At 45.9% G+C, this 26,733-nt stretch overlaps 1 protein-coding gene across 1 annotated transcript; it reads right to left on the bottom strand.

Annotated features, from left to right (window-relative positions):
- Window positions 1–24,554: 24,554 nt before the first annotated feature.
- On the bottom strand, window positions 24,555–26,730 carry LOC136504883 (uncharacterized). Its single transcript, XM_066499918.1, has 4 exons — window positions 26,515–26,730; window positions 25,817–25,939; window positions 25,178–25,280; window positions 24,555–25,026 (listed from the first exon to the last, which is right to left on the bottom strand). The coding sequence occupies exons 1-4, from the start codon at window positions 26,607–26,609 to the stop codon at window positions 24,784–24,786; spliced, it is 564 nt and encodes a 187-aa protein (XP_066356015.1). The 5' UTR covers window positions 26,610–26,730; the 3' UTR covers window positions 24,555–24,783.
- Between the last annotated feature and the right edge of the window lie 3 nt (window positions 26,731–26,733).

Below are 26,733 nucleotides of genomic sequence, written 5' to 3'. Positions count from 1 at the left end.
TCTCCTTTGGGGTGTGCCCGACGGATACCGCCCGTTGTAGCTTGCTCTCGGGGTGCTTAGTGTCTAATGGAAGACGAGCGCCTCCGTAAGTGTGCTATTTTGGGCAGTTCTGCCGTAGCTGACTCATGAACACCTTGTCTCGGTCAAAAACAATGGACAATGGTAGACCATGGAGGCGGTACACATTGGTGATAAATGTCTTGGCCACTATAAGAGTAGTAAATGGGTGAGCCATTGGGATGAAGTGTGCATACTTAGAAAAATGATCCATAATCGCCAGAATGCAATTCTTGCCCCCAGACGGTGGAAGTCCATCCACAAAGTCCATTGAAATGCTTTGCCATGCCATAGTGGGAACCGGTAAAGGCTGAAGGAGACCTGGGTACCTGGCACGATCGGGCTTGGTTGAAAGGTCCTAATATGGCTAGAGGGGGGTGAATAGCCTATTTAAAAATCTACAAATCAACTAGAGCAATTTGATTAGTATGACAAATAGCGTAATGCAAACTTGCTCTAGCTCTACAAGGGTTGCAAGCCACCTATCCAACAATTCTAGTTGCAATGAATACTTAGGCACACAAACTTGCTATGTAATTACTCACTAAGAGCTCTCAACCTTGCTACTCTAAAGAGCTCAACTAGATGAATGTAAATAATAAAGCAAGCTCTCAATTCTAATTACACTAAAGAGCTTGTATCAACTAGTTTGCAAGAATGTAAATGAGTGAGTAGAGTGATTATACCGACGCATAGGGGATGAACCAATCACAAGATGAATATATAGCCAATCACCGGGAGAATGCCAAAGAAGAGAGACAATCGATTTTCTCCCGAGGTTCACGTGCTTGCCAACATGCTACGTCCTCGTTGTGTCGACCAACACTTGGTGGTTCGGCGGCTAAGAGGTGTTTCACAAAGCTCATCCACACGATTGGACACCGCAAGAATCGACCCACAAGTGAGGTAACTCAATGACACGAGCAATTTACTAGAGTTACCTTTCGGCACTCCGCCGGGGAAGGTACAACTCCCCTTACAATCACCGGAGACGGCCATGAACAATCACCAACTCGTGCCGATCCTCCACCGCTGCTCCAACCGTCTAGGTGGTGGCAACCACCAAGAGAAACAAGCGAAATCCGCAGCACAACACGAATACCAAGTGCCTCTAGATGCAATCACTCAATCAATGCACTTGGATTCTCTCCCAATCTCACAATGATGATGGATCAATGATGGAGATGAGTGGGAGGGCTTTGGCTAAGCTCACAAGGATGCTATGTCAATGAAAATGTGCAAGAGTTATCCCTTGAGCCGGCCATGGGGCTATAAATAGAGCCCTCATCAAATAGAGCCGTTGTACCCCTTCACTGGGCAAAACATGCTCTGACCGGACGCTCCAGTCATACCGACCGGACGCTGGCCCTCAGCGTCCGGTCACCCGATGGACGCCACGCGTCACCAGCTTCAAACGTTGTTCGTCAGATTTCAACGGCTACGAAGTTGACCGGACGCTCCGGTCAGAACTGACCGGACGCTGAAGCCCTAGCGTCCGGTCGTTTCCAGTAAGCTCCCCGAGGCATGTTTTTTCGACCAGACGCGTCCGGTCCACCTTGATCGGACACAGACCAGCGTTCGGTGCTCAACCCTAGCGACTGTGCAGACCCGTCAGTTTGACCGGACACAGAAACCAGCGTCCGATGCATCTCAGGTCCAGCGTCCGGTGCAACACCGAAACTGGCGACCTCTCTGCCAGCTCGACCGGACGCAGCCTTTCAGCGTCCGGTCGCTGAGTGACCCAGCGTCCGGTCAGTAGGCCGACGCCAGCATCATTTCAACCAACTCCATTTCAACTCTAACTTCTTCACCCTTACTCAAATGTGCCAACTACCAAGAATTTTGCATCCGGCGCAATAGAAAATAGACATTTCATTTTCCCGAAAGCGCCGAATCCCGCCTCGCAAGCTCGGCGGGAGGGAGAGAGGGACCCAAACCCATCTCAACCCTGCAAACACCTTGTGCACATGTGTTAGCATATTTTCACAAATATTATCAAGGGTGTTAGCACTCCACTAGATCCTAAATGCATATGCAATGAGTTAGAGCATCTAGTGGCACTTTGATAACCGCATTCCGATACGAGTTTCACTCCTCTTAATAGTACAGCTATCTATCCTAAATGTGATCACACTCACTAAGTGTCTTGATCACTAAAACAAAATGACTCCTATATTTTATACCTTTGCCTTGAGCCTTTTGTTTTTCTCTTTCTTCAAGTTCAAGCATTTGATCATCACCATGCTATCACCATTGTCATGATCTTCGTCATTGCTTCATCACTTGGAGTAGTGCTACCTATCTCATAATCACTTTGATAAACTAGGTTAGCACTTAGGGTTTCATCAATTAACCAAAACCAAACTAGAGCTTTCATTGGCCTGCTGACAAGTAGGACATGCAGCAACAAACTGGTGAACTGAGGATTTCAGACCTATCCAGGCAAAGAGTGGCTTGATACAATGGTAGGTTGTAGGGAATCCCAAGTGGCCACCCACTGGCGAAGAATGGAAAGCCTCAATAATCTTGTGTTGGAAGATCACAACAGTCCCAACCCAAATGCGTCCCTTGTACCGAAGTAGCCCTTGGTGCATAGAGAAGTGAGGTTCAGAGTTTTCTAAAATAGCTAACTTAGTCAATAGTTCCTGAGCCCGAGCATCAGAGTTATAACTATGGATAATGGCATCGAGCTAGGAGGGCACTAGAGCTAACACCGCAGATAGCTCCTCTAGGTGGCCAAGGCGAGATAGTGCATCTACAACTCGATTGTTAGTGCCCAGTTTATAGACGATGCGGTATTGCAACCCCAATAGTTTAGTGAAAACTTTTTGTTGCCATGCAGTGTGAAGGCGCTGATCACTCAGATGGATGAGGCTCTTGTGATCGGTAAAGATGATAAACTCACCAAGCTGCAAGTATGAGCGCCACTGATCGATAGTAATGAGAATAGCCATGTACTCTTTCTCATAGGCTGACAATCCTTGGTTCTTGGGGCCGAGAGCTCGACTAAGGAAAGCGAGTGGATATCCCTCCTAAAGGAACACAGCACCAACCCCATAGTGAGAAGCTTTAGTCTCAATGCAGAACTGGCTCTTGAAATCAGGCAGTGCCAGAACAGGAGCTGAGCACAAACACTTCTTTAGAGTTTGGAATGTCGTCTCATGTTCAGAAGACCAAACGAATAGAGAGTGTTTCTTAAACAACGTTGTCAGTGGCTTTGAGATGACTGCATAATGGCGAATGAAATGGTGGTAGAAGCTTGCAAAGCCAAGAAAGCTACAAAGTTCTTTGACTATAGTCGGCGTTGGCCAGGATACCACTGCCTCAATTTTAGTCGGATCTATAGCCACACCTTTGGAACTAATGACATGACCCAAATAAGAGATCGCAGTTTGCGTGAACTTGCACTTGGATAATTTGATGCGCCATTGATCTTTGGCTAGCAAAGAAAATACCAGACACAGATGGTCGATATGCTCCTCAAAGGACTTGCTATAAATGAGTATATCATCAGAGAAGACAATAGCACACCGACAGAGGCAAGTTTTTAGAGTATTGTTCATGGTGCCTTGGAAAGTGCCTGGCGCACCAAAAAGTCCAAAGGCTATGACCTTGAATTCATAATGGCCCACATGAGTGGAGAATGCAGTCTTATGCTCTTCACCTAGACACACAACTGTATCTGGTGATAGCCTGACAGGAGGTCCAGAGTGGAGAAATACCAGGCACCCATGAGCTCATCCATCGGTTGTTCAAACACTAGAATAGGGAATGCAGTCTTGACAGTGAGGGCATTGAGGTAGCGATAGTCCACACAAAATCTATAGGAGCCATCCTTCTTATGTACCAGCAACACAGGCGAGTTGAATGGCAAAGTGCTAGGTTGTATGATTCCCTATTGCAGCATAGATTCAACCTGAGATTCAATCTCATCCTTGAGGGCTGGTGGGTAACAGTATGGTCGCACTATGATAGGCCTAGCACCTTCAATCAATGGTATCGCATGGTCACAGTCCCTCTTGGGCGGTAGTTGGTCAGGTGGACAAACCACTGAAGGAAACTCGTCTAGTAATGCACTGATGGCCTGAGGTAACTGAACCTTGGCAATAGTGGGTTGCTGAGTGACACTGAATATCTGCACTAACAGCTCATCATCAATAGTAACTCCCAATGGTAGATTGCATTATAACCTGATAGTTGTACCCTTGTAAGGGATGACCAAGCAGCGATGCAACCAATCCACCTTCATTGGACTAAAAAGCTACAACCAATCCATGCCAAGGATTATGTCATAGTTGTAAGGAAAATGGACCCTTGGCCCATTTACTTTGGATTTTGGTGTTTGATGACCAACACAACCAAATTAGACTAATGAATTTGCAAGTGATTGTTTTGTAGTTCAATAGGATGCAAGACGTGACTTGGACGAAGGAGATATGATGATCTGATGATCAACACCATAAGCAAGACCCTAGGAGCACAAGAAAAGACCTAAGATATCAAGCAAAGTCCAAGCACGAAGATAGAAACCAAGCCATACGCAAGATCGCAAAGAAATGAGCTCACAGAAGTGACCGGACGCTGGACCGAACGCTGGCGGAAAGCAACCAGACACTCCGATCAAGAGGCTCGGCAACAGGCATCAGCAGCAGCGACCGAACGCTGGACCAGATGCTGGCGGCAGATCAACCAAACACAGGATAGTAGAGTCTAGTCGAGTACAGAGAGGTTCTAGAGTGGCAAAAATGCGACCGGACGTGTTCGGTGGCATGTGACCGGACGCTGGCAGCGTCCGATCAGTGGATCGTGGCTCCAACGGTAGGGACGACCGGACACGTCCGATCAGGATGACCTCAATGTTCGGTCAATAGCAGAAAAGCGGGATTTCGTCCCCAACGGCTACTTTCTTAGTGGGGCTTATAAAATACAACCCTCAACCGGCCATTTGAGATGAGTGGAGCTGAGGAAACATATCAAGGGTGTTGATACACTATTTTAGTGATCTCCACTTGCATAGTGCTTAGTGATTCATTAGGTGATTAACATAGGTGCTTTGCGAAGTGCTTAGGTTGATTAGACCACCGCTTATGTGCTTGTATTAGGTTTAGGCCTAGTGTTTAGTGAGGTTTGCATACCTCTTACCACTCGGTGCTTGCTCGCACCATTGTTGTACATTGGAGGGGCTTGTAGTCTTGCGAGATCACACCAACTCATTTGCGGTGTGGCCGCCACCGTGTACTGGAGGGAACAAGGCCCACGACATTTTGGCTGAAAGCTTGATAGTGAAGATGGTAGGGAGAATCCAGGAGAGGCTTGCCGGAAGGCATATCGGAGACCCACTTGCACGTGGGGAAGGCCTGAGGCTATCCATGGAGTTACCCGATCGGGAGCTTGGCCCTTGCGAGGGATTCCTTGTGAGGGGCTCCAACGAGGACAAGGGGGAAGCTTGCATGCTTCTCGATACCTTGGTAAAAATACCGGAGTTGTCGACGGGAGTTTGCATATCTCTACCTTGCTCTTTAGCTTCCGCATTTACATTGATTGTATTACTCCTTTTGCAGTAGAGATATCAATACACTAGCAAAACCGTAGTTGCATATTTAGATAGTTTATCTTTTGCATAGGTTTTGCTAAGGTTAGAAAAAGAGGCCATAGTTTAAGAGTTAGATTTTTTAAGTTGCCTAATTCACCCCCCCTCTTAGGCATCATGGTCCCCTTCAATTGGTATCAGAGCCGGTTGGCTCAATTTGGACCTTTGGCTTAACCGCCGTTGAGCCGATGCTATTTAGAGTGGTTGGGATGGATACCTATGGGGGTATGGCCCCCAAGACATGGGCCGCACCATCGGAGGTGGCTTGGCCTACAAGATCAAGGCGTGCACGGCGCTACTCGGCGTGCACCGCAAGACATTGTATAGTACCAAATAGGCTACTTTACTTATAACCCTACCTCCTCCAGAGTATATAAGGAGAGATAGGGGTCCCCTAGCGGATAGGATCCATCAGATTGGATCTACTATAGATCAATACAATACACCAAAGATATAGGACGTAGGGTATTACGTTGATCAGACGGCCCGAACCTATCTAAATCGCTATCTCTACGCCTTGTGTCACCATCCGATTCCTGATTACGCGCACCCCTACCGACAAATCTACCATCGTGGGATACCCCTTGGTGGACTGCTGAGCATATTCTGTCGACAGTTGGCGTGCTAGGTAGGGGTGTGCGCTTGATCCATGGCGAGCCAGATGGACCTCAAATCAACAATGCGTTCTCGTTGTCAATCTCATGAAGATCCATGCCGGTCCACGACGACGATTCATCGCTGCTACACCAGCCCCTGCGACAGCAGATCTGATCTCGGAACCACCTCCGAGGTCGTCTTCACCAACAACTCACCGCCCGCCAGGTGCTCGCCGTCAATGCCGACCAGATAATGCCATACATCGCTGACCAGACATTCTATCTAAAGCTAAGTCACATTTTAATATTCTTCTAAATATTCTCCCATCTCCGTATATCGCCATAATGTTTCTCCGAACTATTTTCTTCATATTTGCTCTCCAAATGATTTTCTGAACCCTTGAACAGTCACGTTGATGCTCGGACGCCTCTAGAGACATCCCTATCTCCGGCTCCTCCCTACACGTGCTACAGGCTCTGCGCTCTGCGTTATGGGTGGTCGGCAGTGGCTCCTTGGTCACGCTTGTTCCTCCTACACGTGCACGGGCTCTGCGCTCGACGTTATGGACTATGGGATAGCTAGGGCTGGAGACTCAGCTACACACTAACTGTTTGGGCGGTTTATATTAAACATAAATATATTTTCATGCCAACTGATCGTCGAACTGCATACGCTGTTTCATCACCATTGCTGATTTTTCTCCAGAGCTTATTTATTTTTACATCATGTACTACCCGTTCTACATGTTTGTATTGCAGGATCATCATCCAGGTGATCAAATCACTTGGTGCTTGGGCTTCTCCACCGATTAACTGGTCAGACTGCTCGGTTCATGAACTCCATCGTCGACCAGTTGATCAGACAGTTTGCCAGTCGCCTCTACTCAATGCTCACTCCGTCACCGACCAGTTGATCGGACTGTTCGCCGCTCGTGCTTCATCGCAAGCTATGCCGGTTACTCCTCAGCGCTTGGATTCTTCGTGCTCAAGGACTAAGTGGGCACACTTCACCGCATGAATGTCGCTAGCTATGCCGGGGACTCCTCGGTGCTCGAACATCGCCGCCTACGCTGGGGACTCCTCGGTGCTCGGTCATCACCAGCGACGTCGGAGACTCCTCACTCCTCGGTTCTCGAACATCGCTAGCGACGCCCGAGACTCCTTGCTCCTCGACGCTCGGTCATCGTCAGCGACGCCGAGGACTCCTCGCTCCTTGGTGCTCAGACCTCGCCAGCTTTGCCTAGGACTCCTCGATGCTTGGACATCGCCAGCTTCATCGAGGATTCCTCGGTGCTCGGACATCGCTGCCTATGTCGGGGACTCCTCGGTGCTCGGACGTCGCCGCCTATGTTGGGGACTCCTCGCTCCTCGGTGCCCAGTCATCACCAGCGACACCGGGGACTCCTCGCTCCTCGGTGCTCGGTCATCGCCAGCGACGCCGGGGACTCCTCGCTCCTCGGTGCTCAAACATCGCCAGCGACGCCGGGGACTCCTTGCTCCTCGATGCTTGGACATCGCCGCCTATGCCAGGGACTCCTCAGTGCTCGGTCATCGCCAGCGACGCTGGAGACTCCTCGCTCCTCGGTGCTTGGACATCGCTAGCAACGCCCGAGACTCCTCGCTCCTCGACGCTCGGTCATCGTCAGTGACGCCGGGGACTCCTCGACTCCTTGGTGCTCGAACATCGCCGCCTATGCTAGGGACTCCTCGGTGCTCAGATGTCGCTGCCTATGCCGAGGACTCCTCGGTGCTCGGTCATCACCAACGACGCCGGGGACTCCTCGCTCCTCGGTGCTCGGACATCGCCGCCTACGTCGGGGACTCCTCGGTGCTCGATGCTCGGTCATCGCCAGTGACATCAGGACTCCTCGCTCCTCGGTGCTTGGTCATCGCTAGTGACGTTGGGGACTCCTCGCTCCTCGGTGCTCGGTCATCGCCAGTGACGCCGGGGACTCCTCGCTCCTCGGTGCTCGGACATCACCGCCTACGCCGGGGACTCCTCGCTCCTCGATGCTCGGTCATCGCTAGCGACGCTAGGGACTCCTCGCTCCTCTATGCTCAGACATCGCCAACGACGCTGGAGACTCCTCGCTCCTTGGTGCTCGGTCATCGCCAGTGATGTCGGGGACTCCTTGCTCCTCGGTGCTCGGTCATCGCCAGCGACGCCGAGGACTCCTCGCTCCTCGGTGCTCGGTCATCACTAGCGACGCTAGGGACTCCTCGCTCCTTAGTGCTCGATCATCGTCAGCGACACCGGGGACTCCTCGCTCCTCGGTGTTCGGACATCACCACCTACACCGAGGACTCCTCACTCCTCGATGCTCGGTCATCACCAGTGACACCGGGGACTCCTCGCTCCTTGATGCTCGAACATAGCTAGCGACGTCGGGGACTCCTCGCTCCTTGGTGCTCGGTCATCGCTAGCGATGCTAGGGACTCCTTGCTCCTCGGTGCTCGGACATCACCGCCTACACCAGGGACTCCTCGCCCCTTGGTGCTCAGACATCGCAAGCGACGTCGGGGACCCCTCGCTTCTTGGTGATCGGACATCGCCAGCGACGCCGGGGACTCCTCGCTCCTTGGTGCTCGATCATCGCTAGCGATGCCGGGGACTCCTCGCTTCTCGGTGCTCGATCATCGCCAGGGACTCCTCGGTGCTCGGTCATCATCAGCGATGCCAGGGACTCCACGGTGCTTGGATCTTGCTACGTCTCGTCGGTGTGCTATCAAGCTGCTCCATGCTATTCGGATCAGGGTGCTGATCTTGGGCTACACGTCTAGGGTCTTGATACGCGCATGTTAGATGACGTCAGCAAGCTTTCATACTTCTTTGACCCTGCTACAAGATTCATTCTTCATCTTCCAGCAGGCTCGAGGACTAAGTGGGCACACTTCACCTTGCGGTGAATGTGCTTGTTCTCATCTCGAGGCTACGCCCGAGGACTGGCTATCTGCTTGGCTGGTCTTCTACTTTATGACCCTGGCACCATGTGACTGTATCACCTACTATCAGGCTTGGGGACTAGCTATGGGGGTATGGCCCCTAAGACATGGGCTGCACCATCAGAGGTGGCCCGGTCCACAAGATTAAGGCGTGCACGGCGCTGCTCGGCGTGCACCACAAGACATTGTATAGTACCAAATAGGCTACTTTATTTGTAACCCTACCTCCTCCAGAGTATATAAGGAGAGGTAGAGGTCCCCTAGTGGATAGGATCTATCAGATCGGATCTACTATAGATCAATACAATATACCAAAGACACAAGATGTAGGGTATTACGTCGATTAGACGGCCCGAACCTGTCTAAATCGCTATCTCTGCCCCTTGTGTCACCATCCGATTCTTGATTACGCGCACCCCCACCGACAAATCTACCATCGCTGGATACCCCTTGGTGGACTACCGAGCATATTCTGTCGACAGTGGATACCTCTAGGCCTCCACACTTTGACGACACTAACTTCCCCTATTATAAAGCTAGAAGGGCTTGCTACCTTGAGGCGGTTGATTTAGATGTTTGGAGAGTCACTCATGATGGGATGAAACCCATTAAGAATCCCGAAAACCCACAAAGAGTGATGAAAAAGAAATGCACTTCAATGCTAGAGCTAAAAATTGCTTGTTAGAATCTTTTAGTATGGATGTGTTTAACCAAGTGTTCACTTTAAATACGACACATGAAATTTGGTTAAAACTTCAAGAGCTCCATGACGGCACATCTAATGTCCATGAGCAAAAACATTGTCTAGCTAAACAAAATTATGATTCCTTTACAATGAATGATGATGAGCTTGTTTGTGATATGCATTCTCATTTGAATCTAATTATCAATGAGCTCCTTTCAATAGGATTAACAAAGCTAGATGATGTGGACATCGTGAGGAAGATCATCTCCATGCTACCACAAAAGAAATATGCAAGCATCATCATCATCCTTCACAACATGGAGAACTTGAGCACCATGACCCCGGGCATAGTCATTGGCAAGATAGTGGTATTTGAAATGTCACGTAAGATGGGTCAAGGCGAAGCCTCTTCATCGAGCAAAGGCAAAGATCTTGCATGTAGCGAGAAAAAGATGATGAAGGGCAAGCAAGTTGAGACAAGCTCAAGCTCAAGCTCCTCAAGTGAAGATGAAGAAGAAGATGAGGATGATGATGAAGATTCAAGTGAAGATGATGAATCTTCCTCCTCCACCTCTGACCTTAATGAAGAATCAATCAAACTAATCAACAAGGTGAAGAAGATGATCCAAATGCTCAATGTCAAGGGTGTACCCATCCAAATTCAAGATCTCATTTTCACCAATCAAAGAAATGAGCAAAGAAAGAGAGGATGCTATGGATGCGGCAAGTTAGGGCACTTTGTGGAAGTTTGTCCAAATAAGCCCACACCCAAGACAAACAAGAAGACATGCAAGAACCAATCCCTCACATCAATAAGGTCATGGGATGATTCTTCAAGTGAAGAAGAACACCATCACAAGAGGCGAGGCCGCAAGCACTCATCATCAAGCTCTTCTCGTGTGTGCCTTATGGCACGAGGTAACAAAAGCTCATCCTCTAGTGAGAGTGATAGTGATGATGAAATGCCTTCTTATGATGAAATTATGCAACAAAATCTTAATTATGCTAAAGTTTGCACTAGTCAACAAAAGAAGCTTGGAAAATTAAAAGAAAAGCTAGATAGTTCACAAGAAGCAAACAAAACTTTGCTTGAACAATATGAGAACTTTGCAAATCTCAATGTTGAACTATCTACTAAAATTGAGCAACTTAAGGCTAGTGCAACAACAAATGCATGCACAATCAATGATGAGTAACTTGTAAAGAAAAATGAAAACTTAAAAGAAAAGTTAGCTAGCTCACAAGATGCTTATAAAAGTTTGCTTGCTAAAATGGAAACCATGTGCAAACATTATGATGAGCTAACTAATAAAGTTGTTAATCTTGAAGCCATTAGTACAACCTCCACCAAGGCATCTAAAAAGAAAAGTTCTATCTTAAACATGTCTAAAAAGGATGCCTGTACTTCTTGCAATGATTTATGTTTAGACTCATCTTTGTGCAACCAAGTTTGTGTTAAGAAAGTTGTTGTAGACACATGCACACAAAAGGTTGCAAAGGAGAATGAGCAACTCAAGCAAGAAGTAGCTCACCTCACTAAGGACTTGACTCAAGTAAAAGGCAAGGTGAAGCAAGCCCGACTTCATCAAGATAACACCATAAAGGGAGTGAAGAAGCTTGATGAAGGACAGCCCGTGGTTTGCTACATGTGCCACAAGGAAGGTCACAACTCCTATGAGTGCAAGGTGAAGAATGGGGGAGGAGCAAAGAAGAAAGAGAAGAAGCAAACAAGCAAGCTCTCCAACACCTACACCAACAAGGTGGACAAGAAGGCCTCCACACCATACTTGTTAAAGAAGAAGAAAAATGACAAGGTGGTGGCCATCAAGGTGAACAAGCAAGCCAACAATGGGGTCAAATGCTTTTGGGTGCCAAAGGAAATAATTTCCAATATGAAGAGCACTAAGAAGGTTTGGATCCCGAAAGGAAAGTGAGAAGTCCAATGGACTTCGGGGAATTTGGAGACTTGGCAAAGTATGGGTGCATTTCATGGGGTGCATCATGATGGACAAAAACATTGTCAAGTGGGTTAGTGAATACTATGGACCCAAATTTCTCTTCCCATGTTAGGTAACTAGATTCAATTTCCTTCAAGTAGTATCAATTTGCATTTCCTATAAGTGGTATTTCTTACAAATCGGTATCTTTAAGCATCTAGTTACTTTTTCATGCCTATGTTTGCATTTGCATGCTTATATCTTTTGTCATGCATACACTAGGTATATCTTATGGTAGGCCTGCTCGGTTTTATTCTTAACCCTTGGAGCAAACCTACATGGTTCAAAATTGTTTAGGAGCACGTCACATAGCTTATCTTTTGATTGTTCATCTAATATGTGCCATAGTCCAACTTGTAGATAGTTTCTCCCGAATATTGCCTTCGAAAATGACTCTCACATTCATGTGATGTCATCTTTCAAGTAGTATTTTTGATTCTAAATCAATGTGCATGTTTCCTACAAGTATTCCATACTTGTGTGCACAAATTTAGGGGGAAGTTACTCTACAAGTTGGATGCTTTGAGACTAACATATTTCCAAGCTTATCATGTGTGTAGTAGTCTCATTGCAAGGAAAATGGAGTCCCCAGAGTTAAGCATCATACTACAAATATCCACCATCTATTGCAAGTGGTAGAAATCAAATTGGTTTCCACATGTGGTATTTCTAAACCGATATCATCATGTTGATTTCATTTTGATATTTATATGCTTTCTCCATGCATTATATGGATTAAATTCCCTTAAGCAATAATTTGCCAACTATGCATATGCTTTGCCTTCTACCATATGTATGCATATATTTAGGGAGAGCTTAGTCTATATAATGTGAGAGTCAAATTTTATGACCTATTCCACCCTCCACATAAAGGATCACAAAGTTTGACCCTCCCTTGTGCTACTAATATCTTCCTTTTTGGCGTTTGATTCCAAAGGAGGAGAATTTAGAGGACCAAAAGCAAGCATTAATAATTTACAAGTGGTAATAGTCCGAGAAATGGAGGATAGTGTATTATGGATTGCCTATGTAATGGAGAGAATTTGTAAGAAACAAGGCTTAAATCCATAATACCACATGGGGACATTTTGCAAGGGCAAGATAAGTTTTTATGTAGTATCTTTTAGTCTTACATGTAGTATCTTTTAACGTCGTATAACCTTGCCCCTTGCATTGCATCCTAGCAAGTAGATAGTTTTTAAATTCCAAATTTTTATTATTTGCTTGCTTTGGTTGTGTTGTCATCAATCACCAAAAAGAGGGAGATTGTAAGGAAAATGGACCCTTGGTCCATTTACTTTGGATTTTGGTGTTTGATGACCAACACAACCAAATTAGACTAATGAATTTGCAAGTGATTGTTTTATAGTTCAATAGGATGCAAGACGTGACTTGGACGAAGGCGACGTGATGATCCGATGATCAACACCATAAGCAAGACCCTAGGAGCACAAGAAAAGACCCAAGATATCAAGCAAAGTCCAAGCACAAAGATAGGAACCAAGACGTACGCAAGATCACAAAGAAACGAGCTCACAGAAGCGACCGGACGCTCCGATCAAAAGGCTCGACAACAGGCGTCAGCAGCAGCGACCGAACATTGGACTGAACGATGGTGGTAGATCGACCAGACGTAGGACAGTAGAGTCTGGTCGAGTACAGAGAGGTTCCAGAGCGGTGAAAATGCGACCGGACACGTCCGGTGGCATATGACCGGACACTGGCAGTGTCCAATCAGTGGATCGTGGCTCCAACGGTAGGGATGATCGGACGCGTCCGATCAGGACGACCTCAGCGTCCGATCAGTACCAGAAAAGTGGGATTCCGTCCCCAACGGCTACTTTCTCAGTGGGGCTTATAAATACAACCCCCAACCGGCCATTTGAGATGAGTGGAGCTGAGGAAACATATCAAGGGTGTTGATACACTATTTTAGTGATCTCCACTTGCATAGTACTTAGTGATTCATTAGGTGATTAGAATAGGTGCTATGCAAAGTGCTTAGGTTGATTAGACCACCGCTTATGCGCTTGCTCTAGGTTTAGGCCTAGTGTTTAGTGAGGTTTGCATACCTCTTACCACTCGGTGCTTGCTCGCACCATTGTTGTACATCGGAGGGGCTTGTAGTCTTGCGAGATCACACCAACCGTGTTTGTGGTGTGGGCGCCACCATGTACCGGGGGGAACAAGACCCACGGTGTTTCGACCGGAAGCTTGATAGTGAAGACAGCGGGGAGCATCCAGGAGAGGCTTGCTAGAAGGCACATCGGAGACCCACTTGTGCGCGGAGAAGGCCCGAGGCTATCCACGGAGTTACTCGACCGAGAGCTTGGCCCTTGTGAGGGATTCCTTGCGAGGGGCTCCAATGAGGACTAGGGGGAAGCTTACACGCTTCTCGATACCTTGGTAAAAATACCAGAGTCATCGATGAGAGTTTGCATATCTCTACCTTGCTCTTTAGCTTCCACATTTACATTGATTGTATTACTTCTTTTGCGGTATAGATAGCAACACACTAGCAAAACCGTAGTTGCATATTTAGATAGTTTATCTTTTGCATAGGTTTTGCTAAGGTTAGAAAAAGAGGCCATAGTTTAAGAGTTAGATTTTCTAAGTTGCCTAATTCACCCCCCTCTTAGGCGTCACAGTTCCCTTCAATAGTGTGTGATGGGCAAGACCTTCAAATCATGAGTAAACTGATACTGCTGAATACTCCATACTGCTGCCGGCAATTGAGCAGAACACTGCATAAGCTCACCATTGGCTACCTTAATAGCTAGTGAAGGGCACTGAACTAGGTTGAAATACAGTTGAGACAGTAACTGCTGACTGATGAATGAGGAGGAGCTACCTGAGTCCAGTAGGATCAAGACCGGCTGCTGCTGAAACATGCCTTGGAATTGCAATGTCTTTACCCCAGATTGGGCTATAGTGTCAGAGGATAGACAACAACAGGTTTCTTTTGGCTCTGGCCCATTATCGCCATCTGGTGTCGGATAGTCTACCATGTCGTCAGAGAAAAGAGCGTAGAGCTCATCCAGTACATGGAGTCCCACTTGCTGCGCACACTTGTGGTCATGATTCCACTTCTCTCCACAGTGATCACATAATCCATGGGCACGCCGATAAGCCTTGAGATCAGCCAACTTCTGTCAAGGAGTTTAAATTCCTTCTGAAAGGATCAAGATGCCCAAGAGGGGGGGGGGGTGAATTGGTCTAATTCGAAATTCTCTTGCAATAATCAAATCCTACGGATAGCCCAATTAACCCCTTGTGCCTAGAAAAATGTTTCTATTAAACTAATGCACAACGAACTCGCAACCTATGTTCCAAACTTACTCTAGCAAGCAATTCTATGGATGTAAAACAAGTATTGAATTGCTCAAAGTAAATACTCAAGGTAAGTGCTCAAAGTAAATAGAGAGAGAAAGGAACGCGGCGATGTTTTGCCTAGGTATCGGAGAGTCGCCACTCCCCACTAGTCCTCGTTGGAGCACCCGCGCAAGGGTGTAGCTCCCCCTTGATCCGCGTAAGGATCAAGTGCTCTCTACGGGTTGATTCTTCGACACTCCGTCGCGGCGAATCACCCAAAACCGCTCACAACTTGAGTTGGGTCACCCATAAGCTCCGCTGGGTGAACACCAAACTCCCAATCGCCACCAAGCCGTCTAGGTGATGGCAATCACCAAGAGTAACAAGCACGAACTCTCACTTGACCATGCGAAGCCTAATGAGAAGATGGATGCACACTTTGCTACTCTTGATTTGCTAGTGAGGCTACTCTCTTGGATTCTCAAATCACAAACACCTCACTAGGACCTTGCTCTTCTTGGCATTCATAAACGTGTTTCTCAGCTGTTGGAATGAGCAAAAGTTACTCCACTCACGAGTGGAGCTTCTATTTATAAGGCAGCCTAAAAACGAACCGTTATGAGCTTCTGCGGGATGACCGAACGCTCCGATCGTTTTGACCGGATGCTCCGGTCAGTTCAACCCGCGAACAGTTTTCAAGTGATGACCGGACACTGTCAGGGTCCGGTCAGTACCGACCGGACGTGTTCGATCGCTCTTGGATGCTTACTGTAAACGACCGGACGCTGGATACTCAGGGTCCGGTCACCACTGACCGGACGCGTCCGGTCACTTTTTCCCAAGTCTGGACCCTTACTGGAGTTGACCGGACGCTAGCCCTCAGCATCCGGTCACACGACCTTCCAGCGTCCGGTCACACCAGACTTGTTCTTCACGGTCAAATGAACTGACCGGACCCTACGGCCAGCGTCCGGTCGCACCGGAGCCAGCGTCCGGTCAGTGTTTGACCCTCCATTCACTTCCAACTTTCGAACATATGTGAATGAAGTTTGCTCCAAAGGATCTTAGGCATTCATAGGAGCTACCTAGAGCTAGTTTTAACAAGTGTGCACCACACCTAACTCACTAGACTCAACTAGGTCAAGCTACCCATTCATACCCCCCTTAATAGTACGGCCAAAGGAAAAACAAAGTCCTAAACTACTCTAAGTGTCTCTCCAACTCCAATCGATACTTAGAACTAGTTATCCTTAACCTTGTCGTCCATCCTTTAAAAACCGAAACGATTTCCATCGTAGGGGTATGACAACCTCGATTGCCCAATCGATCTCCATTACCATGACCTAACTTAATTGCCTCTGCAAAACACACGTTAGTCATAGTAATCTTGTATTGACATTAATCACCGAAATCCAACTAGGGGCCTAGATGCTTTCACCTTCAAAACATAAGTCATAAACTAATTGATTTAGTGACCTTTTGATGAGATGTCATGCCATAAACATCATAAACCGACACATCTCTTGTAGTGAATTCTTCACTTCTCTTCTGAGTTCATTGTTCTCCATCAAAAGGTTAGTCTCACAAGACATAGAAGTAGAACAAGCATCTATATGGGAAGAACATGGCATAGCTAATAGATCATCACAAGAGGTGTATACATGCTTCTTGCCTACATCATAAGGGTTAGCAACAATATGTGATTGATAAATTGACCCATATGATGAGCTCTCACTAGTTTTAATTTTTCCATTAAAAAACTCTTTAGTGAGAAAAGCATGGTCCTGTACCAAGTTACCATAAGCAACACTAAGTTCCTCATGAGCTAATTTTAACTCCTCATGTGAACAAGTAGTAACATAAAGTAGATGTTTTTGTTGTTCACATGTTTCCTTTAGAAAAGAGTTTTAATTTTTTAATTTTTCGGTTTTAGCCATCTATTTTTCTAAAGCTTTGATCATGCTTCCAAACCTATCTAGAAGCTCCTCATATGAATCAAGATCAATCATATTTGCATTAGATACCTTGGTGTCACCTTATGACATGAAGCAATGTGATGTAGTGGGTGACCTTTGTAGTAGCAATGTCATCCGAGCATGATCCATCATCATCGCCATCAAGTGTGCATGGAGTAGCATCATTATTTGCATCACTTCAGGCATCATCATCAATCTTGTCAAGTGAACTTGTGGTAGATCGATCATCATCATCACTTGACCATGAGGTGGAGCAATCTTCCACAATCACCAAATTGTGGTCATGCTCGAGACACTCATGCACCTCCTCCTTGACTTTGTCATCATCATTTGTGGAGGAGTCACCATAGAGGCGGTTGATTGTCTCCCACAACTCACGGGCGGTTCCTTTGTAATCCAACCTATAATAAATCTCCAAACTCAAAGCATCCATTAGAAAGCAATAGGCATGTGCATCGAGTTCAAAGAGAACCTTTTGAGCTTTGGTAAGATTTCTATGGTCTAAGACATGAGTGAGACCACTAGTGATAATCCACCAAAACTTAGGCCCATTTGCACGAAAATGATCAAGCATGTGTGATGTTGGGCCACTATAAGTGCATGCTGCACCTCTTTGGCAATGTGTGAATATAATTTTTTTTTCTAAATCATTGACCTACTGTTATTTTTACCTCATTATAATTTATTTCTTTTGTGGTTCCTTTCAAGGTATGGCTGTGGTCTTTGTGTGATGATTTATATGGATTTCTGGGATGGGAAGAAGACCATTCAATTTGATATGGTTCGTGTTTTCCAATGTCCATTTCTTTTTTTCATTTCACTCGTTCACATTTGGCACCACCTTAAGTTTTAGCCTCATGGTTTTTTCAGGTTATGATGGTCCACTACAGGAAGCATGTGGCTGGCCTCCTCCTCCAATCGCCGATGAACCAAATCTCAATTGATGACTTCATCAAGGAGAATTGATGAATTAGCCGAAAGATATCATTACTCTATCTCTTTACTTCTAATCCTGAGACAAGCTCGAGCACGTGATTGGCCCACGTCACTCTTAAGTTTTGGTCCATCCGATTTTGATCTGACGTCTAAAACAGGCACAGCAACCAGCCTCTCCAGAGCTTTCCCCTGAGCTCGTGGCTACGCTACGCCTCGTGTCTCGGGCCTCGGCCTTCCGCGCACGGCGGCGCTCACTATCCTCAGCGCCGGCCTTGCCCCAACTCGCTCGCTCAGCGCCGCTGGCTCCCTCCGGCCGAGAAGAGGCCAACCTCGGGGGCGCCGGGCGCCTCACCGCCGCGCCGGTGGCAGAGGGCGCCTCGCCCTGCCATGGCCGGGCGGCAGCTTGGTGGGCGAGCGTGTGAACGGGCGTCCCCGTTGTCGGTAGGGCCGGCAGCATTCCAGGCGGCAGGCACAGGTGGGTGTGCCATTCTTGGTGCAGCCGGACCCAGCGCGGGCAAGCCCGGCGTCCTTGGTTCACGTGCTGGACCTAGCGCAGGCGAGCGTGGTACCCCGGCGCGCGATCCCAGCAGGGCCTGCGGCGGTGCGTGAACGCGGAGGTGGCGTGGCTCGACCTCGACCGCGGCGGCGTGCAGGCCTACGCGACGCCACGTCGAAAATGGTCGCCTGCGGTCGCCGCCGCACCCGTGCTATCTCCATCCCGGCGCTTGCCGCTCGTGGCACCAGTCCGCATGGATCCCGCTGCGGCGATGGGGAAGAAAACAGTGCCGACTCTGGCGGGGCATCTGCAGCCTCCATGCCTCCTCCTGCTCCCATGTGCTCGACGTTGCCATCGGCCATCGAATTCAGTGCCGGCGTCTACAAGCCTGTTCGGTTGGCTGGTTCGTATCGTTGCTGGTTCGTGAAGAAGTACTGCTGGCTGGTTTGTGTGAGAGAAAAATACTGTTCCGGCTGGAAATTTACGATCGTTTACGACAAGCCACAGCCAAACGAACAGGCTTTGTTCCATGAAGCTGTAGTGAATATGTTCGATAAAATGAGCACAAGGTATCTTTTTTTTCCTTTTCCTCCTTTTTCCTTTACAGAATCCCATCTCTATTGTTATGCAAACGTCGTCGTCGCCGCCACTGCGATTCTGCGCTGAGATTGCCAACACTCTCACCACGTCAAATTTTCTCTTAAAAGTATTGGGTATTTTATTCTCAATTTATTGGAATTGCTATCATAGAGAAATTATTTACACTACAAATTACTTGCACTTACCTAGATTTGTTGCTACAGATTACCTGCATTTACTTTTAGTGTTGAATAAGTTACTAAATATTGTGTTCCAAAATTTATTTTGATAAATACCCTGCAAATGCAACATGTGTTCTCATTAGTGATGATGAGTTCTTATATACTGCATTTCAACATCAGGATTCTGTCCTTATTGCGTTTGGAACACCTTATGTAGTTGCCATCAGAATTTACTTAGGATGCTCCACAATCCACACTGTTCAGTATCATCTATATTTACTCTAATACTATTTGTGGTGCCATTGATGGTGTTACCCTTGGACGCTGTCTTTATCTACCTTTGACAACTTTGACATCATAATTTCATATGCCTTCATCTTTGGGGTACCTGTTTACTATTAGGTTTCAGCTGTTCATATAGGTGAATAAAATCTAATGCAAACTCATTTTCCCTGTATTTCATCCTACAAGCAATATATGGTAAATTATTCTCTCTGATAAAATTTCTTAGACAGGTTGCTTTTACATCCATGATCCATGCTGTGTACAGCATTGATCACTGCATATATGGGACAAGCTACTTACCTGTGTAGGCATCATTAGAATGTTATTTTGAGGAAGAATTTGAACAAAGTTTCCTTACTGTGATTGGAATCTTAAGAGACTCATCATTCCTTAATTGCTTAAATGATTCATCTCAGCTCGAACTGCGTTTCTCCACAAATCATGCCTTGACTTTCTAGGTCATCCACACTTAATGGCTGCCTAAAACATAGGAAGAGGAAGCCTATGCTCATACACTCAGCCGCAGGTGAACCTGTTGCACTACTATAGGGACATTTAAGATGACATAGCTTAGTGCTGAGCTTTCCTGACACTCTCATTGTATTAGTTTTGTAACTTTATTGTAAGTTTGAAAATAAGATTTCTAGCTAGCCATATGAAGTATTTAATAAATGAATAGATATGTTATTGTTTTAACGATATTTTCTATATATCTACCACCTCAGTAATAATTTAGTATATATTTCATGGGTAATAGTTCGAATGCCTTTTGCCAAATAGTTTAGCACATGTTTCAGTTTCATGGATAACAATTTTATGCCTTCTCAACCAGTTGTAGTCGCGGCTCACATCTTGGATTATTTTCTAATGATGTGCACCTTTTTTCAGCTGTTCAATTGATCCATGCTCTTGAGCTGTCCAATTGGTCCGCCCTGTCTGAACTGATATATATTTTGCATGCTCCAAGTGATGCTCAACAATTATCTACGGTCCTTATTTAAAGTTTAGGTAAACCACGGATGAAAGAAGACATGATAGATGGAGAGTATATTTACTTAGTTTCGAGCCTCACAGTTTTTTTCTCTCTCTGATTTAATCAACACTGGACTGTTGCCGCGCCCTGTGTTTTCTAGTGTGTAGTTCATCTAGTGATACTAGAGTTCATTGTAGTTGGGTTTCTCATCTCTGGATCTTGTTTTGGGTACTACACAGTTGCGTGTGAAGTATGGCAAAAGCACATGAGTTTCTATTATACCATTTTCTGAGACTGTAATTGACCATGTTGAACTGGTATGGTCTATTGCAACTACTTAAATCATATGTTGCAATGCTGAAAATCCAGATTAATACGTTTTTGCAGTTAAGTTGTTTCAGTGGTTTGAAATAATATGTTGCAAGTACCTCCATCTTATGTTTGCTATGCTCCAAAATAATATGTTGCAATGCTCCTTATACTTTAGAGTGTCTGATGGACCATGTTGAACGAGTATTAGGGCCTGTTTGGTTCGACTAGTAGCTACTAAATTTAGTAGTTTTTAGTTACTTTAGTAACTTTTCAACCAAACGCTATGACTAAAAGCTACTAAAAGAGCTTTAGTCCTCTCTAGAAACTTTGGAGTTACTAAAAATGACTAAACCATTTAGTAGCTACTAAAGTTTAGTAGCTCGAACCAAACACTCCCTTATTGTACGGTTGCAAATACTTCCTTATGATATTGCAATGCCCCTTATAACATGAGAATGTCGGGTGGACCATGTTGAACTAGTATTATTGTACTGTTGCAAGTACTTTCTTATGATGTTGCAATGCTCCTTGTAACGTGAGAGTGTCGTCAGCGGGGGAGGGAGTCGTCGTCTGCGTGCACTCGACTGTAGAAGTAGATTAGTACTCCGTACTAGTGAACACTGACCCATGGCGGGCGTGTTCTGTTCCCTGCTGCTCTGTCTGGCTGCCCGTGCCGGCAGCCCGTCGTTGATTTTGGTCTGTTTTTTCTTTTACAATATATCAGCAGTGACTAAGCCAGCGGTGGGACTAAGGGGACTCATCGATCCTGAACACGTGGAGCCCTCCTAAGTCATCTCTTAAAATTTTATGCATATATGTATTAGGTAGAAGGGGCTAAGGTTAAGAGAAAATAAAAAACCTCTATTCTTTTACTCAGTTCTTCTTAAATTTTTTTCTGGCTTCGTCACAGGGACGTTTTTTCAGCCATCCGAAAAGGGGGCTGGCTGTACTTCATCGGCGTGTGTGTCTGGCTGTTCGTACCAACTCCGACCGGAGACCTCACTGTGAGCGGCTTTTCTGCAGTTTTTCCTCACACTATCATGCTTCATCGCCATTGGCGTCAATCTGAGCCAATTCATCTGCATCGGGCGGTTTTCTGGTGTAGTATCTTTCCAAGTCCTGGGCCACATGAAGACCGTGCTTCTTCTGTCCCTTGGGTTTCTCTTCTTTGACAAGGAAGGCCGTCCTAGCTGTTGTTGGAATGGATATAGATGAGAAACTAAATTTCAGGTGACGGAACAAAAGTGGAAAGGCTCTACCGCAGCAGCTGAACTCTTCCCATTTAGAAACATAGCATTGTTATAGTTACAGGTATACTCCATTTTTTGGCTCTCTGAATCAGAATCATTTGTAGCGAGGGGGAATGACAGATGTTACAAGACTTGAAGACTGTTTTTATCAAATATATACTGTAATTGTTTAATCACATAGTGCAATTTTTTGCAAAAACATTATACATTGCCCTTGGTATATGTGTGTTTGCCGCAATCTTGTTTACAAATCGGCATGACAAGCGCCCGGACGTCCGTCCGAACGTCTGCCCGTGGCTGCAGTATGTTTCTGCGCCTAACGGTGGCGGCTGCTGCTCCCAAGAAATTGTGCCCCCACTTTGTGCCTCTGTCCGCCCACACCCCCTCCGCTTCCTGCCCGCGCCCCCTTCGCTTGCCGCACCCGCATGCCGTGCAAGGACTGCCTGTGCCCCTGCCGCCATCGCCCTTCGCTTCCCGCACCAGCTGCCGAGCAGCGCTCCATCCCTCCGCTCCCCCACGCGCATGCACGGCGCCCAAGCAGCTGCGATAGGCGGCTGTGATAGGTGAGTCACTTTGCAACATGTGCAACATCACGATCTATTTTTGATACATCCAAAAAAAAACACTTGCAACACTCGTACGAAACAGCTGAAACACTTGCAACAAGCGTGTGAAACACTTGCAAACATATGCAATATTCAGATCAAATAGTTGCAACATACGTGTAAAACATATACAACATTCAATTGAAACACTTGCAATGAACGTCTAAAAAAAACAGATGAAACATTTAGAACATACGCTTGAAACGGACGTCTATAACAATTGTAACATGTGCAATATCACGATCTACTTTTGCATCATCAAGATGAAACTTTTGCAACATCCAGATAAAACATCTGAAACACTTGAAATGTAAGCTTGCAACATGCGCTGCGCAATGTCACCTTGCTGCTTGGACGAGGTACTCGAGCAGCGTGGGCATGGCGAAGGAGAGCGTCGCAACGGCCAGGAGCTTTCACACGCCGAGGGCGAGGTCCCCGCCAGGGAGGTCCGCGTTGATGAACGCCCGGAGGAGTTCGTCGCTGTCGTCCCCCGCGACGCCGAAGACGTCCGACTTGTCAACCACACCGGTGTCGACGAGGTTCTAGAGGAGTAGGCACGGTGTGGAGGCAAAAGCAGCGTGGAGAGGGATGGGGGCGCCGAGCAAAGTGGGGCGGACGTCCAATGCGTTGAAGTGATGGGGGTTGTCACTGGTAGAGATAAAGGAGAGATGATATAGGGAAGTAGGCTGATTGCTGTTGGCCCGGTTCGCTGCGCAAGCCCAAGAATGGGGCGCGTCCAGATGCACACGTCTGGACAGACGCCCTAATCATAGCATTAACGTTTACAAATTGATGCAGTTAACTAGCTGAATACTAAGGCCGGTTGGAATAGTGAGCTCTACCAAGCTGGGCTCCTCAGTTACACCACTGTTTGCCCAAGCAGCTCTTTCGCTAATTTAAACGTTATGTGTTGTTAAGTCATTTTTATTTAATCAGCCATTTATTTATGTTTAAACATCTGTTTGGCGCTGTATGTCAGTCGTTTAAATAGAAGGTCATCAGCATCCATTGCACATAGTACACCCAAATCATGTCAGCATTACAGCAAGATATAAGCAATTAAGCATACAGATATATGGAGGTCACACCAGAATCAAGAAATAGTCATCTTCGAGGTACAATACATGAGCAAACTTTATGCCATATTTTAAGCAAAATTCTTAAAGTCAAAATGAAAAAAAAAATGTCTTGAATGTTAAGAGCAATCAACAAATCAAGCATATCCCTCAGAATGCCACGTCTCAACAGTGTATACAGACATATTGGTTCCTTCAACCTCCCATCAGTGTGATGAGGAGGGAGCACCAACTGAATGAGCACTCAGATTACTAAAATGTTCATCACAGGGATATGCAGAAATTACACGCACAATATACAAGAGCCAAGAAAAAGGGAAACTGACATTCTGCCAACATGTCACAATGCAACTGCTGATTTGATCTAGTCTTATATCAGCTATAAGCAAAACTTCCCGAAGCAAGCAAAATACATCTCAATTTATCAGCTTGCTAAGAAACTTTTTCCCCGTCTGTAACTAGAGAATTTCCAAATGATAGGCCAGGATTATATGCTCATATTATGGCTAGTTGCTACTGTAGAAAAAAGATGCCATTTAATCTTGACACAATTGGATTATGATCAGATTAAACTTCCACAGCATCATAGTATTTCTCAACCAGTCATGCTAAGTGCACAAGAACCATCCAAATAGCATCAGACCATTGCATTGTAGCAAAATGGAGGGCAGAACTCACGAACTTCTAAGAAAATACTGAAAATGATGTTTGAAAAACAAGATACAAGGAAATAGAGCCAAAAGGAATGAGCTACTATGGACAAATATTTCATTTCAGAGGCCATCTACAATCGCAAAAATACGAATAAAAAAAAGAGTTTCATGTTTGCCATATCCATTTCAAATAAGCAACAATTATTATGTATGATGCCAGTTGACCAATGTCATAAACATACCTAGTCGACCAGTCCAAAACTCCAAATAATACCTGCTACTACCATTGACCTGCTGCTCTCTCTTGACGCAACTTGTCTCTCTCCTCTTTCATCTTGTTCGCAATCTCAATTACCTTCGGGTTAAATAAACGATCCATAACATATTTCTTTTCCTCTGCTTGTATTTCTTTTATGGCACTTGGGTATGGATTTGGAGGTGGCTTCTTTCCTTCACTGCGGGCGATTTCTTTCAGTTCCTTGTATGCTTTTTTCTTTGCTTTCTTCTGTGTCCGATACTCCATCTAGAAAAAAGATGGTGGTTATACAATAGATATATGTAATAAAACTGGTAGCGTAACTTCAAATTTAAGTACAGTGAGGCCCAGAATTGAATTTTCTGTTTAATGGCGTTTGATAAAAATAAGCAAAAGGGTTATAGAGGAGAAAAATTACATCGGCTACAGCCATCGCATCATCTTCACTGACTCCTTGCTCTTTCAGCTCCAGGACACGCCAAGCAAAAACTCGAGCTGGTGGGGGATCAAATCCACTTATCCTGAAAAGGATGGATAAACAATACATCTTGTGTTCAAAGCGAGAAACTCAAATAAATCAAGTCCAAGAAATAGAGAGGAAATATTCCAGAGAATAGGATCAAAACAGTAATGCCATCAGTAGTAGGACCGAAAAAGAGTGAATTATCAAGCGGTAGCCTACAGATGGAAGCTGAAGATAGTCGCCAAGGTACCAAACTAATACTAGAATGTTCAAAAGGACCACGCTACTCAACAAATTCAAGAACCTCATTAATCTATTTGCAACTGTGCATCCTTCGTAATAATCAACTGTTTTCACTAATCCAACAAGTATATAACAGCATTCAGAAATTGAGTGATACAATCAGGCTTCGATGAGAAGGCCAAGCATGCCCCATATAAGGATGTACAACACAAATGGAACCCATGCAAATCTCCAAACAGAAAAGCGGAACGAAAACATGAAAATTTAAAACTCGAATACTATTTTAACTATACAGCGTTGCCGGATCACGTTTCTATAAGGAAATAACATAAGAAAAGAGAAGGATCTTACTTGATTGTATCATGGTAGAGCGAATCCGGATGTTTTTTGTTGAACTTCCTAACATACACATCCTCAGGAAACTCGATCTTCTTGATCTTCCCCTCTGGGCGAGGAAATGTCACTGGCGGTGCCCTAATGAACAAGCGCCACTTGTTTCAGTTAACCAGAAAGCAGCATGGTGAAAAAGAACGGAAATGTTACATGAGACAAATTATAAAGACACTTTTAAACAAGTCACTAAGTCACTAAGCATATATAGACTCACTAGCCATCTTCGGTTTATGCAAATATACAAATTTAGCACAACTGAACCAAACGAAGCACCATAACACATAGGAAACCAGCTGACGGCAACAGAAACTACAGTCGAGAATCACATCTATATGCAATACCATGGGGCTCAGGGTTTTATTTGGAGAACATATAGGAACCACCACAGCGGTTCCAGCACAAAATCATGTAATTATTACTACATCACTACAAATTATAGATCCATTGTCCATGGATGAGCAATCAAATGGGGCCTACACGATTGCTCGTAGAGAAGTCATTTATTCACAGAATCCAAACAACCCTAAGAGGAGCTATCAACAGTCCGCTGTCCTGACCCTAACGGCATCACGGATGGATCGACCAATCGAGAAATGTAAGTGCAAGGGCACAGCTAGGGACGGGAAAACAGAGGTTGGAGTAGCGAGAGCACCGACTCTTCCATGGCCTTGAGCCACCTGGGCTCGGGCCTGGCAAGTCCCTTCACCAGCTTCCGCATCTTCGTCAGCAGGTCCCCCCGCATGTACGACATCTCCGACGATCCGCTCCGCTGCGGGCTCCCTCCCCGTCGGAGAGATCTGGAAGTCTCGCAGAGGCCTCGCCGCCGCCGCCGCCGCTGAGACGAACCGCGACAAAATGGAATGGATGGCAAGTCT

Source organism: Miscanthus floridulus, chromosome 14, assembly GCF_019320115.1.
Source record: "Miscanthus floridulus cultivar M001 chromosome 14, ASM1932011v1, whole genome shotgun sequence".
In the NCBI taxonomy this organism is placed as follows: domain Eukaryota; kingdom Viridiplantae; phylum Streptophyta; class Magnoliopsida; order Poales; family Poaceae; genus Miscanthus; species Miscanthus floridulus.
Note: the sequence above shows the minus strand (reverse complement) of the source record. Positions and strands in the feature narration are given on the sequence as shown.

Coding starts and splice junctions, on each gene's coding strand:
- LOC136504883 (XM_066499918.1), bottom strand. CDS start 26,609: ATGTCGTACATGCGGGGGGACCTGCTGACGAAGATGCGGAAGCTGGTG. Junction 25,940..26,514: donor TGGCTCAAGGCCATGGAAGA/GTCGGTGCTCTC, acceptor CTTGTTCATTAG/GGCACCGCCAGTGACATTTC. Junction 25,027..25,177: donor ATGCGATGGCTGTAGCCGAT/GTAATTTTTCTC, acceptor TCTTTTTTCTAG/ATGGAGTATCGGACACAGAA.